Source organism: Sinohyriopsis cumingii, chromosome 1 (assembly GCF_028554795.1).
Source record: "Sinohyriopsis cumingii isolate HCF-2022 chromosome 1, ASM2855479v2, whole genome shotgun sequence".
NCBI classification, from domain to species: Eukaryota; Metazoa; Mollusca; class Bivalvia; order Unionida; family Unionidae; genus Sinohyriopsis; species Sinohyriopsis cumingii.
Genome location: NC_142961.1, coordinates 140,392,603 through 140,413,458, shown reverse-complemented (window position 1 = coordinate 140,413,458; position 20,856 = coordinate 140,392,603). Strand labels below are relative to the sequence as shown.

General features: G+C 33.4%; 1 protein-coding gene across 1 annotated transcript; it reads left to right on the top strand.

Moving 5' to 3' along the window:
- Positions 1-2,508: 2,508 nt before the first annotated feature.
- On the top strand, positions 2,509-16,532 carry LOC149808017 (uncharacterized). Its single transcript, XM_089963606.1, has 3 exons — positions 2,509-2,608; positions 8,966-11,788; positions 12,153-16,532. The coding sequence occupies exons 1-3, from the start codon at positions 2,509-2,511 to the stop codon at positions 12,353-12,355; spliced, it is 3,126 nt and encodes a 1,041-aa protein (XP_089819732.1). The 3' UTR covers positions 12,356-16,532.
- Positions 16,533-20,856: the final 4,324 nt, after the last annotated feature.

Below are 20,856 nucleotides of genomic sequence, written 5' to 3'. Positions count from 1 at the left end.
CAAATGAAGTGAATACTAGCCACATAAAGGTATGATCAATCAAATTCTGAAAAATGACACCAATTACTGAAATAGTCAGAGCCTACATGACCCGTGTGACTAGTACTATATATAATCAGTAGAGTTGTAGTATTCTCACACCATCCCATTTGTTTGTATCGTCCCAACCAATTATAAAAACAGAAGGCATCAAGGATATTAAAAAATGCACAAAACTTAGTGTGTCATTCATTGATGTATTTGTTCCGATTTTTTCAAGGGTTCCCAAACACTGTCAACTTGTAGGTGTTTCAAATCCAAGGGAGTTTCATTAGCAATACATTTGCCATATTTGCCTATGTCAGTCTATGTTTTTTTTGCAACAGATGTGATGTATCTCAATAATTTTGTAATATTTGGAATTACACCTCTTTGAACAAATGTATACATGAGTTCATCCTATTTATTTGTTCAGTTCATTTTAGAAATATTAAAACTAGACATTGCAAATATTAGATGCAGATGACACAGATTTTCCTGAAATAGACTATTCTAGAAAGCAGAAATGGACAGTCAGTAATTTGACAGTGTTAGTGATCACTTGGCAACAGTCAGGTTATAAATTATAAATCAATGAATGAGTGACTAAGTTTTGTGTATTTTATATATCTTTGATACTTTCTGTTTTTAAAATTGGTAGTGGGTACCAAAAGATCAGAGGGTAGAGATAACATGGTGAATATTCCCCACGGTCTAAAGCAGACAATACCTGCATGGAATGAGGAAGTTGATACTTAACATTTAGAGTGCATTATGGGAAGTACCGGCATTTGCATACCAGCCAAAACATATAATGATAAATTTTATGGGTAGCTCCAGTGGCACTAGGAGACCTGATTATGTTCAATATTAGAAACTGAAGGGGGATGATTTAAAAATCTCAAGAGATGATTGGAAATTTTTAAACTGATCTGAGATTTAGGTAAATCAGTAACCATGATTGATACATGGAACAGAACAGAGAAGTCAGCTGAGGATAAATCGTGAGATTTGCAAAATTTGGTTGAAAGTTTTGATTTCAAAAGAAGGGGATTTTCAGTGAGAATGATGAAGTTTTCAATGCAGCACATGTCTTGACTTTTTTATTCCATTGATGACCCAAAGCTTGGTTCATCATGTGAGTCATTTTTGTGTCTTTTCAAATATTTGTATGGGAACTTTTGTGTGATTTCTGAGTGCAGGGCATTATTTTGACTAGTTCTAAACAATGATTTGCTACCGTCAATTGGAGATTATGTTTGTTATAAAGTTGGCAAATGGTGTATTTGCATATATATCTTTATCCACATTTGATGCATTTTTGTGAACATGGATTTCAGTGATGACATCTTTATAGCCAAGTTTAATATGCTGTATCTCATCTCATTCATGCCACCGTCACAGTTTTTAAAATCAGCTTTGCTGGAAGGGCAGAATGCATATTCATGTCCTTTGATTGTGACGCCAAACACTGAAATTCCTTGTTTCATCACTTGCTGATTGTCCTATGGTATCTTGGTTGCTTAGATTTTGGCATTTTAGCGCTGGGAGTTAATGCACTTTTAAACATCTTTACAAACTTAAAGTACTGAAGCCAAACCAGCCCAGTTTTAAGCTGATTGAGCTCATTAGTAATCCAACCATAATCAATTAATCTCTTTAATCCTATCTGAATTACGATTGATCACACATTCTATAATCCATGTTAACAGATGTCAAACACTGAAGCCAATCAACTCTGCCAACAGAATCAAAGGGATGTTAATTGTTTTATGCTGCTTGAAATTTGCCACTAAAATTATCATGCCCTGCTTAATCCAGTTGACAGTCATGTGTTCATATGCAGTATTACCATAAGTATACTATACTGTTAGCAAGGCTTGATGTTGTTGTAGGGTTTAATGCCATATTTCAGCACACAATAGGCTATACATGGCGGCCAGTATTAATGGTGGAGGAAGAACCCGGAAAGAACCACCGACCCTCGAGAAGCTACTGGCAAGCTTTCTCACATACCCACATTGGCTGAATCCAAGACTCGAACCCACACAGACAGAGGTGAGATGGCAGTGATCCATAATGGAGAGCGCTTTAGACCACTTGGCCACTTGGGGCCCATTGCAAGGCTTGAAAAAATACAAAAACTTTCAATAATAATTTTATGTACTCTCGAGATTTCGGTGACTGATGGGAAGGATGGGAGACACACTTTGTCTTTGGGAAGTAAACCTTCGCATCTGGAAGGTTCAAATGTATGACTGCAGTATTTTTGTAAATGTGTGTGTGATTTGGATTTTTAATATAGCTTTAAAAAATTTCAGTCATATTAATACAAGGTCTGCACTGGGGCATCATGCCGCAGGCATGTAGTGTGATGTCCTACCCAGTCACATTATCCTGACACCAGGCTGACCAGTCCTAACACTAACCTCTTAATGTTGAATGCCTAGCGAGGTAGCTGTTAGTACCATTTTTTTGGGGTTAGTAAAGATGGTGATTCTTTTGCCTACTCCCAGCTGGAGTTTGTGTATTCTACTTAAATACTGCATCATACCCATAGGTCTGTGTATTGCAAAAATTGCATCTGGGAGTAAATTCAGTTTGGTATAAATTGTGTGTGTGTGTGATTTGGATTTTTAATGTAGCTTTAACAATTTTTCAGTCATATTGCTATGATGTCTGCAGTGTAACAGTTTATAGTGATGTCTAGCACTGGGGCATCATGCCGCAGAGGTAGAATGATGTCCCACCCAGTCACAATATCCTGACACCAGGCTGACCAATCCTAACACTAACCTCTTAATGCTGAGCGCCAAGCGAGGCAGCTGTTAGTACCATTTTTGTAAGTCTTTGGTATGATTCGGCTGGGGATCAAACCCACGACCTTCCGCTTCCGAGGCGGACACTCTAACCAATAGGCCACCAGAGGTATAAATTGTAACATAACTATTGTGATAACAGTATTTACAGATCTACAATTCAAACTGAGCACTTAAAAACCAAATTCTTTTCGATTTAACTTTTGTTCTCTTTGCCAGTGGCCTCATGGATGTAGCTAGTAGAGAAGTGCAGCTCTGCAGGAAGGTTTTAATGGAATTTCACGTTTGCAGTCTTGTGTTATTTCCTTAATATGTTAGGTTCTTTAATAAATCAAATGGTTTGCTATATGAAATAGTGAAAGAACTTGTTTACTCTACACTATATTGTAATGAACTCAATGTATTTATTCTATTTCTAAGTTTATTAAAAGCAGGTTTCATTACATAAATATTAACAATAAAGCAGGGAAGTTGGCAGAAAATGGAGGAAATAGATTTAGTTGACTTCAGTAGCAAAACATGAAAATTTGGGTAATTTGTTCATTTTATTACAATTAGCAGGAAAAAATACCTATTAGGTCATGATTTATGTAATCATAAGGGATGATTTTACAGTTTTAAACTGATTTAAGATGTATGTATATTAAAAAGGTGCTGTTACATTTTTGTATGAAGAAAATCATATCTATTTCAAACAAAGTAAATTAAGCTTGAGTACAGAAGTTTCACAGTTTTTAAAAAATATAAATAATCATTACTAATCTAAGAGAATTGTTGAATATATTAAAGCATTGATGATGCATGAATATACTAATCTCTGACATGGACTGTAGTTTCAAATGGCATTGGTACCTGGCGCTGCATCTACAGATATATAAATGCAAATGGCTTCACTAAGGGAAAAAGGGAGTTCCTTTTACACAAGCTTTAATAGAAAAAAACATGAAAATTTGGGTGATTCAAACAGTAGCGTTTCTTTTATAAAAGAAGATTTAGGTAGTCACAAGGGATGGCAGGACATTTTTAAGCTAATCTGATATGTAAGTAAGTCAGTAACTACTGTAACATTTTTGTAAATAAAATAAAATCAGCTTCAACCAGAGAAAGTAAATTAAGCTTGAGTAAAAGAAATGTATATGGTTTCTTAACAATTATCATTAATCATAGAGAATTGTTGAATATTCAGGTATTTAATTATGCAGAAATTCGCTGATCTCTGACATTGACAAGGGTGTTCAAAAAGTGAATTCATAAATGAAAACATTCTTAAATGAAAATTTGCATAATTTTGTAAAAGTGGTTGATAAGCTTCTCACTGGAGAATAATGGTTATGTGAGATTCTTCTATTTAATCAATAGAGTTTTGAGTGTTAAGTACTTTAACTGTTAAGGTTGTTGCTATATTTGTGTTGATAAAAAATCCTATCCTGCAATTTTTCAAGCAATAATTATGTTTATAAGCCATTTCTGAGAAACAATATGCCTGATGAAATAAGTTATACCATCTATTTGCAAAGTGATCACTTGGAAAAGCTAGGCATGATAGTTTATGAGAAAAACAATGACAGTGGACTGCATCCATATTGAATGAGTCAGTAAGCAAGGAGTTAATCCAGTTGCAGTTCTTGTTCTCCCTACCTAATGGGATAGTAGTATGAAAATGCTGTTTTTGCCTTATTCACTATCCTATGGTCCCCTGTCCCCTGCCCATGCCTCTAACCGCCAAAGACAAGTTATCCCTTATGTGGGCTGTTGTCTCTGGTTCACATTTTTGTCATGCTGGAGGTGGAACCTTCAAGTGTACACACACCATGTATAGCCTATCTTGTGCTGAAAAATGGTGTTAAACCCTACAACAACAACAACCTCCTCTTATTACTGTGTTGAACCAATCAACAACTAGGGCACACATGATAACTCTACAGGAAAAATGTACTCCTAGTATCTTGTGATATTTTTATGACCTCCATTGAAAATAATGCATAGCGTACATTGACCAAAATAGTTTTTGACATGAACTTGGCAATTGGCCTTGATTGATGAATGAAATTTTACATGTATTATACATATACTTTTATTATAACTCAAGCCAGCCATTGAATTTAAAATAATTTAAAATAAATGTCATAAACTGAAATGACTTAAATAAAACTATATAAAAAAAATGTATGATATGGATATCTGTAACAATTATCATTCACGATTATATTTAGTAAAAGTTATTTAATTAATAATGTTTTGAATACTAATTTCCCCACTGACTGAAAGTTTGCAATCTCAAAAGATGAGTTATTCTTGCAATACTGTGTTGATCCATTCATAACGTTTCAAGGTTAGGTTGTACAATTAAATCAAGGTAAACATCACATGACGTGAATAGAGGTTGTTGGTTTTTCTGAAATGCTAGGCTGACCTAATTTCTGATTACACAGTATAACCCATGTGACTCTTTATGGTTGGATGTGCAGCATAAATTAGTAATTAAACCATTTTTATGTTTTAGTATTGCATGTTAGTATTCTGTATGATAAAACTATTATGTAGAATTATACATTCTTAGTAGTACCACCAATCTTGGAAGTTATTCAGTTCTGTTAGAGGAATTCATTTATTTAATTTGATCATTTTTGGGAATTACGGTGCTCGAAATATTTTAGATTAATTGGAATAACATCCATCACAGAATTCATTCAAAGACATTTGGGTATTTAGTAGCTGTCACAGAAATACATGTACTGTGAATTCATATGAAGACATTTGAATTAAAAAAATGTATTCTTACAGTACTACACAAGCCTGCTCACTGAAATGGTAAACTGTTTCACATAGTTAAGTAGGTGAATAATGTAAGGCACACTTGGCCTCTTGTTATATATAATATAGATAATTTATAATTCTGGCTATTATATTGGAAAATACTAAAACTGAAAGTTTGTACAGTTCACTTCCAAATTTAAGGTCCATAAGAAGAAAAAATTACATTATACCAAGGCCAAAGAAGGAATTGTTTAAAAAAGTTTTCAATATACTGGTCCACTGGTATGGAACAACATTCCCAGTGACATAAGGCAGGCTCCTAGCATTTCATCTTTTCACAATCAATGTCTTAAATGGATGAAATCTTTAGAAAATTGAACAGTTCTAGTACAAAAAATACCACCTGCTTTTCTGTAATTTTACATCATTTTCATGACTGAATTTTTCAATGCAGGATTATATTTTATGTTTTGTATATGTTTATGTTTTCACTGATGCCTGTGAATGTGTTCCAGGCTTGATACTTTGAATTTTAAAATTACTTAATTATTTAGTGTCAAGCTAGACTCTTCACATCATGTTGTATATACTGTATATATTGTACATAACAGATAGAAGGCCTCAAGGTAGGTTAGTTCTGTAACTAACTGAGTTACCTTCTCTAAATAAAGTCTTTATTATTATTATTATTATTATTATTATTATTATTAATATTATTATTATACTTCCAAATGATTATGTTCACACAAAACTAAATAAAAGACCCACCAGTATCAACTTATATTGAGCTTTTCTTTTTGGTCTGGGGGCCTGAGTGGCCATGTGGTCTAAAGCACTCACCGTTATGGATCACCACATCTCACCTCTGCATGGGTTCGAGTCACTGGCTCAGGTAGTGTGGATACATGAGAAAGCTTGCAAGTAGCTTCTCGTGGGTTAGTGGTTCTTTCCAGGGTTTTTCCTGGTTCTTCCTCCACCATTTATACTGGCCGCTATGTATAGCATATGTTGTGCTGAAAAATGGCTTTAAACCCTATGACAACAACAACAACTTTTTGGTCTGCAATATTAAGTTCAAAGTATTTTATCCTTTTATGGTAGAATCTAAAAAATTATCAGCGAGTGACTTATCTTTTTATTTCAGAAATAAGGAATTTCATGTCATTCTGAGAGCTAAGCCTATGATCAGATTTAATTATGTCTGGCAGCAGTGAAGTGAAAAACATTGTAGGATGGTACACTCTGTTCTACTTCATCAAAAACCAATTAAGTTTTGGTGTTATCATTCAAGGTCACATACGTTATGTGTTTCTTTCTCTGAAAAGACCAAGGATATGGCCAGTACAAGTGTTATATATTTATTTGTATTCTTTGTTTGCCTTACCCCTTGATTATGTGTTATGTATATCTGTATTATGTAATTGACCTAACTCCCAAATCAGTTTAATCTTCTACCTGACTAGTGACATTGTTAAAGTTAAAGATGCAGTCTTGATTCTGAAATTAAAATCTTCTAGAAAGGAAGTTTCCCATTAAATTGACAGTATTTACATAAGATGGTAACTGTGACCTAGGTCAAGTAGAGGGCTATATAAATTTGTTTTCATTAGGATTATTCATTATTGTCTTAACATTCAAAGTAGAATCAGTCTTATTGTTGTGATCAGTTTTTAATTTGGGTGGACTTTTTATTCCAGTTATTTTTCACTGGAATTACAAAGTGCTCAGTAATATTCTTGGACTAAAATATTACCTTGGAATTTTAGTGACTTTAGTCAAGGACATTTTGAGTTATGTTATTGCGATATATCAAAAGACTGTTAGCACATTGCCACATTCCGGGCCATTGGCACATTAGCATGTTCATGATTACTGGCACTTCCACACTCAGTATTGGAATTTATTTGTAATACCACTGGAATACAATAGGAACTTCATACATTTAGACATAACTTTTAGGACTGTTTGGGATTTAATTCACAATACTGTAAGTTCTTGTTCAATTTTCACTTTGCATTCTAAAAAATTGAATTATCTTTTGAATTTTACAAACTTTTTGATTGTGGCTCATTTCAGTTACTTAGTTTAAGATCATAGAGTCATTACACAAGAGTTCATGAGTTTTAAACATAACACAATTGTACAATGAATGTGGAATTTGGGTCACCATTTTTTTCTTTCAGTTAAGGTATAGACTGTTGCAAAGAAAATAATACCACCTACACAGAAGCTATTCAGTTAAGAATTGGGGGAGCTATGTAGGTCAGTTGGTAGAGCATTAGATTTGTAATCCAAGGGTCATGGGTTTGATGACCACCCATGTCATCCCAGATTAGTTGCCTCCATGTGTCCTTGGGAAAGGCACTTAGCTTTTAAACAAACAAGTAGGAATTGTTTTGATTCCCTCACTTCTGTATTTCCATAGCTATTTCTTTGCAAATTCAACACAGACCACTGCACAATACAGTGATTATTGTGCATCATACATGGGAAAATTTGATTAATTTTAGTTTTTAAAAATTAGATTAAACAGGAAATAATGTAATAGTTGGTGTTTAGAAAAAATAGGATTTATACAATATTTTATGTTGTCAACTGCAATAAAGTATGCAATTTATGTATTTATTTATTTATTTGTTGTGTCCTTTGTAGTCTGCAGACATCAGTTGGAATTTAGACATTATCTGGAGGCTACAATTAACTGTTACTTGATCCTAGTTGTGAGGTATAGTGACTGAAATTGCTAAACCCATCTGCAACATTTCTCAAATCACTCACTGATGGGTAAATCTAAGATTTATACAAAAAAAACTGTATTTTTACAACAATTTACATTAAAATTAAATGAATATACTAATTAGCACAAAATATAACAGGTTAGATCAGCTCCACAGGTTTCATTTATCAGATATCAGTAGGAAAAAATATTTAAATATAAGTAAAATTCTTTTTTTAAATATATAAACGGTTACCATTACCTTTTATCTGCATAGGGTTGTAAATGGAAAATGTATTTTGAAAGCATCCTTAAAAAAATTTCTTGATTGATATGAAGTAATTTTTCAGCTCAAATGACAGGTTATGTTTGGTGCCAATGATCTGCTGATTTGTTTTGGAAAAATTGCAATAATATTTCAACAAGATTGGTATGAACTTTTTTATTAACAAAATTAGGTGAAATTTAATGCTTCAAACCATTCCTTAACTGTATGTTATCAGGTTGGTGGGATCTTTATCATTTGGAAATATTTCTTGTTATTATAGTGCTACCCTTATTATTATTTAAGAATTTATTTGACCAAATATATCTTGTATTATGTGGAGGTTATTAATAAATGCAACCTTTTAGATGTTGGTTTTTTTCTTTACAGTTAAAACTTATGGGGTGGAACTGAATGGTGCTAAACAACTTATTGAGAGAGCACCTGAAATTTTGGACAGCATGAGCAACATGGATGCTGAGGTAAATGAGCAATACAATGAAAATTCCAGCCATGATGAGATTCCTAGTTATGAAGAACCAACCACTGACTATGACAAGCTTGAATTTGTAAAGGCAATTAATTTAAGCCCTACACTCATTGAGAATGAGAACAGAGAACATACTGAAAATATTGGTGCTGATGAGCTTGCAGGTGGTGGCTTTAAGATCTGTCTCAAAATGGTTGATTCCAGAAGCTCTAGTCAAGGTATGACTGGGGAGAGAGTTCATTTTGCTTCACCCATTGCTGTCCATTATGATTACTCACAATCCCAAAGTACTCCAAGCACTCAGACACTTGACCTAATAGATTCACAGTCATCAGAGCAGACTGAAGTAAATGTGCTTTGGAATGAAGAGTTACAATGTAACACTGCTGATGAAAAATCAAGTGCAAAAACATCAGCGGAGGAATTGGTTTTGGAGAATAGTTCACGAGCTGAATCAGTAGAGCATTCACCATCTATTTCAGCATCTTCTGTAAATGATATAAATACATTCATTCTTGATCAACAGGACAATTGTTCGTTGTTGGAGATAATGAAATCTACAGGCTTTAATAATGATAACAACAGTGAAGAAAAAAACATGACACACAGTGATCAAGAAAATCTATCAGGTTGTGCAGGTGGAGAGGTAAATTCTGAGGATTACCAAACAGCAACTATACCAGTAACCATCACCGGGAGCATCATAGAATCAATTTTAGAAAAATGTTTCCAGAGTGCAGAGGGAAGAAACTGTAATTTTGTCTTAGATAATTTCATCGCAAGAACAGAGGATGGAATAAAAAGAGACAATGAAATGCAAAGACTTATAAAAACAGGACACATTGATGAATCATTAGAGTTGGGACAAAAGGACAGATATGCAGATTTTAAGATTGGTAATTCTTCCCAGATAAATTTCGCTGTAAAGGATATGGATCGCACGGAAGTTGTCAACATTTTAAATCCTTCAGGTCAAGAGACAGACAATTTAGATAATAATGCAGATGTCACAACTAGTTGTAATCGACAGCAGATTATTAGCTCAGAGGATGGGGATAGTGCAGATCCAGATGTATTCAACTCATCTCAGCCAATGATTTGCTCAGATCTTAATAACAGTGAATCTGCAGATACATTTAACACCCAGCAGCAAACTGTTAGCTTAGAGAAAGAATGCAGAAGTGAAGATATCAAGATACACAATCCTCAAGAACAAAATAAAGAGGATTTATATTTACCTGGTGTGCATTATGGGTCAAAAACACACACTTTGTATATTTCAGTTCCCACTAATGAAGATATTGTGATCTGCAAAATGACTATGGAAAAAAGCACCCAGGACCCTCAGCTTTCATGTTATGGTATAAATATAGATGCTTGTGAAAAGCAGAATGAGAAATGTAAAGAGCACAAGTCAGATGATTGTAAAGAAGATTGTCAAAATGATTCCAGTGGAAATTTGCAAATGGGCCATTCGTGGCCATCCATGGATGCTACAGCAAAAAGTCCCCACACAAAATCATTTATGAACAAAAGAGGAAATATTGATAATAACCTAGATGTATCCCATGAAGTTACAGTTATATCACCTGGCAAGAATCTTGATGGCAAGAAAGAAAATCACAATTTTGGCCACAATGAAAATGTAGAAGAGAAACCCACGTTTGATGGCATTTCTGTTAACAGTTTCAGAGAGCAACTAAAATTATCTAAACCAAAATATTCTTTCCCACATGATGATGATGAAACAGAGATAACCCCTAATTTAACCAATGGTGGGGAATTTATTCAGTCTCAACATCCAGAAATGTTCAACAAATCACAGACTCCTAGACATTTACTTCAAGTAACAATTCAGGATTGTGATACTAATACACAGGATGTAAGTAAAAAACATTGCAAATCATTAAATGCAGTTGCAGAAGCGGAATGCATTACAGAAACAAATCAGCTTTCAGATGGAAGCAAAGCTGTTGCTGATGAAGATATGAGAGCTATCAAACCTGGAAGAGCTGAGAACATCTCATTAAAAAAACAACAGCTGGACAATTCATACCAAAGGTCAATCTCAGACCATGATGCCACATTAGCTGGTCCTCTGTGGAAAATAGGTGGTTTTCTGTCAAATAATGATCATGCGGATGATTCAGTGGTTCCACAAATTACTTCCCATGACAAAAGACATGTATCACAAACTGAAGATACTTCAGACTGGCCAGAGAAAAGAATGAAATTGGAAAATATTCTTTATTCAACAAATGTACATGGTCAGATCCTTTCAACAGATGACCTGATGGATGAAAATCAGATCTCATTACTGCACAAATGTCTGACCAATCCATCTGTTCCAATGCCTCTAGAAAACTGTGAAACAACTTTGCCAAAATTCCATATAGCTGAAGTATCCATGGAATCCAGTGGTGGTGAGCTCTCCATCCAGTCCTTAATTGAGGCTCCAGGGTTTATCTCTACCAAAGACTACCTATGCTCTCAAGAATCTATGGGAAGCAGTCATGGATTTTCCTATCATCTGTCCCAAGAGGAGCAGCTAGAACTCTCCCCAGAAACCATGGACCTGGCATCCATTGAGATGGTTGAGAAGATCAAAGACCAGGCAGTCCCTGTTGATCTGGAAGTTGGTGACCATGTACACCCAAGTGAATTGTTGGATGCAAAAGCTGAACTGGAGCCAGTCTTGTTCTATGAGGATCAACCAGAGAGAGGTATTGAAACACATCATTGCTAAATAAGTTAATTTATTTATCTCATTCATTTTTTTGTATCAGCAAGCATCTTCGAGAGAACAAAACTCCCCAAAAATAGCCAATCCTTAGAGTTGTAGTATCTGTGGATGTTAAATGGTTCTTTCATTGATTAATTGGAATATGAAAGGTATTACACACTAATTGAAAGTGGGATAGACATATTTCCCTCAGAATTTATAATTTTCCTCATATTGTGCCTAGTACAAATATCCATGATTGCATTTAAAGTACTGCAAGGAAAGAGTGTAATCATTTTTTGCAGTAGTTTGACAAGAATACATATCTCATGCTTTTATGTAGAGGGTCATCTTATACTTTTCAGCTTACAAAAGTCAAGAAGGCTGCTTCAGGTGGAAGTATACTCCTTCCTGCAATCTGGATGAAGTTCTTCCTTCCGAATGTGACAGTAATCAACAGGACATGATGGCCACAGTGAAATCTCTTGTGACTTGTGCAAGACCATTTCGTGTTGGCTTAAGTAAGAGACAGAGAGTTCATCATCTTCATAGATCACCAAGAAAATAAGTCTGTTTATTGAACTGGAATCAGGTTAATTAAAGTCCATCTGATTGTTTCTTTGTTGTAAATTAATAATTCAGTAATGTGAAGAATGAGCATATATACAAAAAGGTTCAGCAATACATGTATAAATATGAAGCATTCTGTTGTCAGTGAGACTTGTTAAAAATATGTATACTGAATACTACATGTTAGAAAAATGTAAAACATGACTTTCAAACAACCCTAATAGTATACCATATTTTATGCATACACTGAATTCACAACCAATATTGATTTATGAATCAAGCAAGTATTGCTAAAACTAGTGTGCATAGTGGTAGTATAGAGATATATACAGATCGTTTCAACCCACGCTGAACTTTTTCCCATTTAAATCAAATATGTTCTACATCTTTTTCAGACCGTTTTTAAGTTTATAATTTAAACAGTTTCAGATGATGATTTTAACAGTTTCATATCCAGCAAAATCAAAATAACATTAAGTAATTAACGTTCTATAAGTAAAATAAATGCATTTCAAATGACTCATAGGTAACCATAATCTCTTAGAGGTTCCATCAAGCATGTTTTGTACAAACTATTTATCCTGGTATTATGACCAGGAGAATTGGGAATATATGTTTCAGTGGTGAATAATATCAGGTATCACTCATATGTCATAATATAGATGCTTGCTTATAATTTGGGTCCAACTGCAAACAACATAGACCCAGACCTGTTAGCACAATGTGATGGCAGGTTAGGGTCGATATTGATTGTTCTACTGATTAACTCAACAAAAAAAACTACATGGACCCAGATTGTCAAATGCATGATATGAAATCATATCTAAGCCTGTGTGTTTTGCAGTTGAATCCGACTTATAAGCAATTATATATGGTATGTCAGTGGTTATATTGTCATGCAGAGTTACAGTACAGTGTATATCAGTGATGCATTGGTGGAGTCAGAAAAACAAGCCTTGCAATTGTATGGATGCCACCTTAAGTCCAAAAAACTGTATTTCATTTTTATTCTAACACACTTTAAAAAATTTAACTTAAAAAAAATAGCTCAAATGCAATGTCAATGCCACCTTAAATATACACATTATGAAAGAGAAAAGAAAGTTGTGTACATTTACTACACATTTGTGCCAAATTCATTGTAATAAGTCTGACTTCAAAATGTTACTTACTTTACGAATAATCTCTGTGTAATGTGTGTTTGAAATCTCTTGTATTTTTAATTAATTTATTTTTGTAATCTCTCACATTTTGAGTTTGAGTGTGCACTTAAGTTTAAGAGTTTTGTGAATAGAGAACATGGGTAATTTGTAGTTCATAGTATTGTCCTGCATCTATTGTGCAGCACGTGTCTGTCAATAAAGCTTGTTACAACTTTGGAGATCATGTTTCTGATCTGGGAGAGAGAACAGAAGCAAGGATGCTATGTTGGATACTTGGGATCTCACTTAAAGAGAGGAAAAGAAATGAAGACATCTGCTAAATAGTTGGAGTAGCTTATATCACAGACAAGGTTCAGGAAACCCAACTATGGTGGTATGGGCATGTGGGATAATGGGAAGAAAATGGCTGCATTGGAAGGCATGAAGGCAGAAGTGTATGGGCAACAGAGCCAAGGACGGCAGAAGAAAAGATGGATGGTAGTGATACAGTAGGATCTAAAGAAACTCAGACTCACTGCAAAAGATACTGGTGACAGAGCTATGTGGAGAAGGAGAACCCAAATGGCTGACCGCTCTTTAGAGAGGGATTAACATCCAGAAGGAGAGAGAGAGAGGTCTTGTTTCTGATATGATTTTGATCAAACTTGGAATATTGTCTTATATCATCAAGATCTTAGACAAGTTTGATAGTAAAATCAATACACACAGCGTATTAATCTTGCTTTGAACTTGCTGATCCTGTTGCTAGTGGTGGCGATATTTCTAATCCAATTTTGATCAAACATGGCATATACTCTAATGATGATAAATCATGCATGGTTTTGATGATAAGTGAGACTGTGCATGGTAATAGGGTGATCTATCATCAGATTGGCTGAGCTTGTTACCTCTCAAGAGCTAGTCTTTTATTTCTTATCCAGTTTTTTGATGAAACTTGGTAAATAACTTTGCATCATCTGATTCTTGGAGGAGTTTGATTATAAGAGACTACGCATTAGTAATTTTGCCTCTATCTTTGGAACTAATTTGTATCAGACTATAGTAAAATAGGGAAAATTGGCATGATATAAATGTTAGGAGATAGGTTTCATAAGGTCATGTTCTTACTAATATAAACCTGCTTAGTGAAATGGTCAGTTATGTTAGCTGAGTGATATCAGGACCACTTTTCACCTCTTTTAAACAAGACTTTTGTTTTAGGCAAAATTTGTATACAAATTTTTTTAAGCAACTTACATCAATAAAATCTAATTTTGTCTGTAATTTGAAAAAACATTTTTGGTTTTGACAAGCAAAACGTATATGTTTTCATGAGGTTTGTAATGCACAGTTGTGCATCACATTCATCAAACATGATGTTACAGTTATCATTTTATCTTTAAGAAGTTAAGTTTGTTCCATTCAGTACACTATTCCATTATTACAGTGTATGGTTCTTTTGAAACTCTTCTGCTTTACATACATGGTTCCCATAAGTTACTGGAAAAATATTTTATGGCATTTGTCCTGACCAGTGGCAGATTTTCTAACCACTAATTTCCTGTCAAACATGCACACATACTTTATTTGTTAAACACAAACAAAGAAACTGACCATATTCTTTAATGATATGCCAATATTTGACTAAAAGACTACACCTCCATCCCTGAACAAAATATTGGCAAATTTGTATATGTTAGGAAAGCAATGTTTTATGATAAGCCCAAATAAGAAATAGTCATTAAAGCTGGCCTCCACCTCCCCTTTCAGTCAGTGCTATACTACCTTTTATTTAACAATTTTATTAAATCTCTTGGATGTGTGAAACTCTTCTTTTCAAGTTAAAATGCTTTAAAATGCACAAATTATAATGCTAATTTGCTAAATCGACTTTTTAAAATATATACCTATATTCATAATAAATCAAAATAAGAATATCCCCTTGAACAAGGTGTTATAAATATTTGAATTTTCCCTGACTCTTTCCTGATCTGTTTGAACCTTGATGATATATTTTCAGCGATCTTAAATTTAGCTCAACCAGTGATACACTAGGAGAGCTTATTGGATGGTCTGTTGTCCAACATCTGTTCATTGCCCCTTCTAAACTACTTGGAGCATTGCAATAAACTTTATATACACATTCATCCCATGGTCTAGTTGGTATATACACATTCGTCCCGTGGTCTTGTTGGTTCAATTGAAAATGCTGCTGCTCAGACGTCTAGTCGGACTGCCACCGTGGCCATCTTTATTGCTACTCCTGAATGGATTGTCATATCAACACCTGAATGAAAAGTAATATTGCCACAAAACCATAATATCACTAGAAGACTTCTTATATGTCTTGTTGATCCCAAATGAAAATGGTGCCACTTGCTTATCCAATATGGCTTCCACACTGACCATTTTGAAAATATTATCATTACTCCTGACTTCTTATGATGCCTAGTTTGTCATAAATGAAAATGGTGCCAGTCTGACTGCTAATATGGCCACTACAATGGCCATCCTGAAACTCGTACTAATGTATAACTGCTTCTTCTAAATGGCTGGTCATAACATCGTGCTTTCACCAAAAGAATTCTTATGATGTCTAGTTTGTTCTAAATGGAAATTGTGCCAGTCTAATATCCAGCATAGTGACCATGGCAGTAATCTTTTTAAAATCTTAATATTATTACTCCTTCAAAGTGGAAAGTTATATCAAAATGTGGTTTCCACCAGAAGACATATTATGACTTGTCGGTCATGCATGATAATGGTGTCAATCTGATATCCAAATACATCCACTGCTGCAGCTGATTTGAAAATCATGTTATATAGGTGAAGAATACCAGAGATGGTTTCAACACTCAGAAGTTAAAAGAAAGAAATGGGATTATCTTGATTTTCTGGAAATTCTTTTGAGCCAGTAGAGCATTACATTTACATGTAAGAATACCTACTGAATAAATATTGTATAATGAGTACATTTATATGTAAGAAAACCTACTGAATAAATATTGTATAATGAGTACATTTATATGTAAGAAAACCTACTGAATAAATATTGTATAATGAGTACATTTATATGTAAGAAAACCTACTGAATAAATATTGTATAATGAGTACATTTATATGTAAGAAAACCTACTGAATAAATATTGTATAATGAGTACATTTATATGTAAGAAAACCTACTGAATAAATATTGCAAAATGAAGAAAGAATTATATCAGCTTTTGACTATCAAGCCCTACATATACTTGCCCTATTTCTGTTTCTTTTTGTATATTTACTTTATAAAATATACTTAAAACATTATCAGGTTTACAGTCTTGAAATGGTGCATATGCTGTAGATCTTTTTTGAAATCCTCTGATATTGACTGGAATCATGCAGATGCTGTGGCGAGGGAAACATACTGTACTGATTTTTATTTTATTTGCTTGTTGGCAAAATATCTCTGAAACAGTTTCACCAAACATATTTTATCAGCTGTGGTGATATTCAATCATTTAAATGAAGAAAGTTACATTTTTGCATCTAGATTTCAGTTATGAGCCGCAAGCTGACTTAAAGCAACATCATTATATTTAAAATGCATATCTTTGCACTAGGAGGTAGATCAAAGACCCCCATGTCACTTACCTCTAAATTATCCGGTATTATAGTTATGACAGGTTCAACAATATGATCAACAGATAGTGAGAGATTCAAGTTTAAATATGCATTTTAAAATATTTCTTTGTAGCTATGTGCAACTTCATTTCCATGATTAGAGTCTGGGTAACATCACTGAGGGAACTCTGCCATGAGAATTGCATTGTCCTACTGTTGTTGAGTGTGAAGTTTTTTCGGATTATTTCCGACTGCTTGCATTATTCAGTATGGGAAGGTGTGTCATAGGTGGATGTAGTAGTATGAGCATATCCTTGGCATCTCAACATCACAAAAGAAAACAACATCATAAACTGTTGATTTCATTATCAGATAAATATCAAATGAAAATGCATTGTTATCAATCATCAAATTCCTTTGCAAGAGAGAGAGAGGCAATATGAGACATAGCTCATAATTGCTTAAGACGTAAATATCAGTCCTCATATTTCACAATACAGTATATTTTTCCCCAAAACTATTTGAACAATACTGTATTGTGGCTGAGAAGTATCATTTGCCGCCACTTAAAAATGCATGAGGAAATTAAGCATATCTTTGTAAACATGGTTCTCTTCACAAGCATGTATGTCTGAAGAAAGCATATCAATATTAAAATCTCAATGTTTGCAAAGATATTTTTAGCTTTATATATAATAATATCTTTCATGACTATTTAAATAAAAGTTGGTTCAGGTCTCAAATTGAAAAGAGAGTGTAGGTTGTGAGCAGTTGCTGAAATATGCACTTAAGAATAAATAGTTAGAGCTTAAAGTGAATTTCATTATTTTAAATTAACCATGATTGGAAAAAAAGTTAAAATTAAACTTTAAGAATAGAAGCAGCATACCAATAGCAAATAAGGATAATTGAAGTAGGGCAATAAATGAATGGATATATGCAGTCTCATCAGCACAAATATAGAATATAAAAAACTATTAATTTTATTATCAGATAAAGTACCCCAACCTCCAAAACACTGACAATTTTAGATCATGAGGGGTCTGCAAACCCTGGACTAAGAGAGAGAAAGTCTTGGAAACATGACAAGTTTCCCATATTATTATTCATTTCCACAATAAATTAAAGAGCTGTTTTCAGTTATCAAATTTCTGCTGTTAAATGCTGGGCTACAATTGGGATGTTAAAAATGACACTTTAAAACAGAAAACTTCATCTAATATAGATAACATTTCTCTCAGTCAGGATCTGAAGTTATCAATGATTCTTATCCAGTTATAACACTTCCAGTTAAATAATTGCTTAACTACAACTGGAGCTGTTAATTTTGTCAGATTACACATAAATACACATGTATTGGATATACACCTCTTTTGATTCTTTTTTTGGCATATAGCTATCACTATTGTACAAAAGGTTTGCTGTGTCTTTTTTTTGTATAGAAATTGATGAGAGATATGCAAGTAAGTACTAAAGATAAACAGAAGTGAAACTTATATGAAAACGAAATAAGGTATCTGAGGTAGTCAGCTATACTGAATGGAAACAAACACCTCATTTAAACAATGTTACAAAACAAAAAGCTTTATTGGTATTGTTGTTGACTATTATTCACATTTGTGCACTGTTCCCTTGATGATGTCTGAAGCTGTTTACAAAAAGTCACTCGACTGTTTTCATAGAGGTAGCATTTTAGTGGTACATGTAATTAAACAGCCATCTCCGGATCCAATGAATGAATGTGCTTCCTTATCTTAGCAATAGCATTCAGGTCTACCTTTAAAGGTGTTAGTTTTCATATAAAAGACATTTGTTACATTAGGGTAATTTGAATTAATAATGTAAATATATTTTTAAAAAATAATACACCATTTTTACATTTTCAAGGTTCCAGAACCTTTTATATTGTATGTTTGAATATATTTTTCTGTTTTGTTGTTAATTTGGTGCAAAGTTGGGCTGTTATTATCAACATTTTGGCAATGCAGCTCAACTGACCACTAAAACATGCTCATCCAAGCAAAACTGTGATAGTCTGGGCTGGAAAAAGCCCTAAATTGTCTAATTGCCAGGATTTTTAATTTTTATATAATCACCTAACAAGCTGGAATTTTTCTTCATATTATATACAGTATACTGGGCAATTGGCAGAAAAGTATACTTCTGTAGAAAAATATCAGTTTGTTACAGGCTGCTAGACAATGGATTTTTTCATTATTAATTGTTGTACCAAATAAGTATTACTTGTAAGTTTTCAATTTTATTTGTTATTTGTTGTCCACAATGATTATTTAATCAATGTTTTGAATAAAATAAAAACAAGATGTATTTTAATTTCAATAGTTGTTTATTGCTATTATCTTTACAAGTTCTCACATTTCATCCATATCAATGACACACATAAAAATCAACAAATGATTATATCAGATATACATCTGAAAACAAACTAATTATTTTTCTGTATAACTAAATTTCTGTGGAAAAAATATCACAAGCTCACAATAATATAGTATTATACTTTCACTCTTTTTTCACTCAGATTTATTTCCTTCTGACATGATCTACAGTGTACCTCCCAAATGGTATTTACTGCATAACAAATGAAGCAAAATATTACTTTTTTAAACATGTTACAATGGACTTTATATGGTTATTATTAAGTTATCTTACTCAAGCTTTTGACTAATATGGTACAATTGGAAATTATTATTAGAAATAAAAATAAAAAGATAAGCTAGAAGAGATGTGTTTAATAGTTACTGAATTGTATGGAATATTCCATGATTTCAATGGATACCTAGTCAATTTTGAGGTTAAATTCAGAAGGCTAACAGCTCTATTTATAAATAGCACAAAAACAGTATTTTCCTCTGTTCACAAAAACAGTTACTCTTCAGATGACTGTCGGAACATTTTGCCAGCTGCTTTGAAGATGCATACCCATGGAAAGTGAATTCCTGCCTAAAAGGAAGGAAAATCTAGAACTGTATGGAACACAGCAACTGCAATATTCATAAATTACTTTAAGGCAAATAGCATAAACCATAAAAGCATTTAGTAAAACTGACACTATCACTATCTTACACCTTCCAATCAATTAAAACAGAGTCATAATAAAATACAACAGGTTAATGCTATTGACCATCAGCATGAAATACACAAGTGTTAAACCAACCATTACATTAACTCAAAATTACAGACACCATGACATTAACTCAAAATTGCAGAAACACTATTGGCCTGGAAATCATAATATTCTAGAATTTGGGTATGAGCTTGAAGTTCATTTGTCAAACAATTGACAATTTATGTTACAAAAGCAAAGTTTCTTGTGACTGGTTTGGTGCAAATCTGAAGTTCAAACTCTATCTCAACAGTTTTATGAACACAAGACATGATATCATTCTTAATCTAAATAACAATTTCATATTAGGGCAATATGTATTTGTAGTGATAAAGTTGTTCATTTCCTCCTTCTTTCTAATATATGACCCAGAGTAATTTGTCATCAAAAGCTAAGATTAATTTTTGTAGTAATTATAACATCTGTATCATTTTTTAGCATGTCATATTACTAGCAGGAAAACAATCTTGACCTTGTGTTTCACAGTTTACACCAAGTTTCCTGATTCTAGGTATGACAGAACGTACAAAGCATAAAAAACAAGAGTCCTTATAAAGGACTGATGCTCTACTGGGTGAAAAGAATTTCCAGGAATTCAAGACAAGACCATTTCTTCCTTTGAACTGTTGA

Excerpts from the sequence above, each read along its gene's own strand:
- LOC149808017 (XM_089963606.1), top strand. The coding sequence starts at position 2,509 with ATGGTGATTCTTTTGCCTACTCCCAGCTGGAGTTTGTGTATTCTACTT. Across the intron at positions 2,609-8,965 it reads TGCAAAAATTGCATCTGGGA|TTAAAACTTATGGGGTGGAA; the intron begins GTAAATTCAGTT and ends TTTTCTTTACAG. Across the intron at positions 11,789-12,152 it reads TGAGGATCAACCAGAGAGAG|CTTACAAAAGTCAAGAAGGC; the intron begins GTATTGAAACAC and ends TATACTTTTCAG.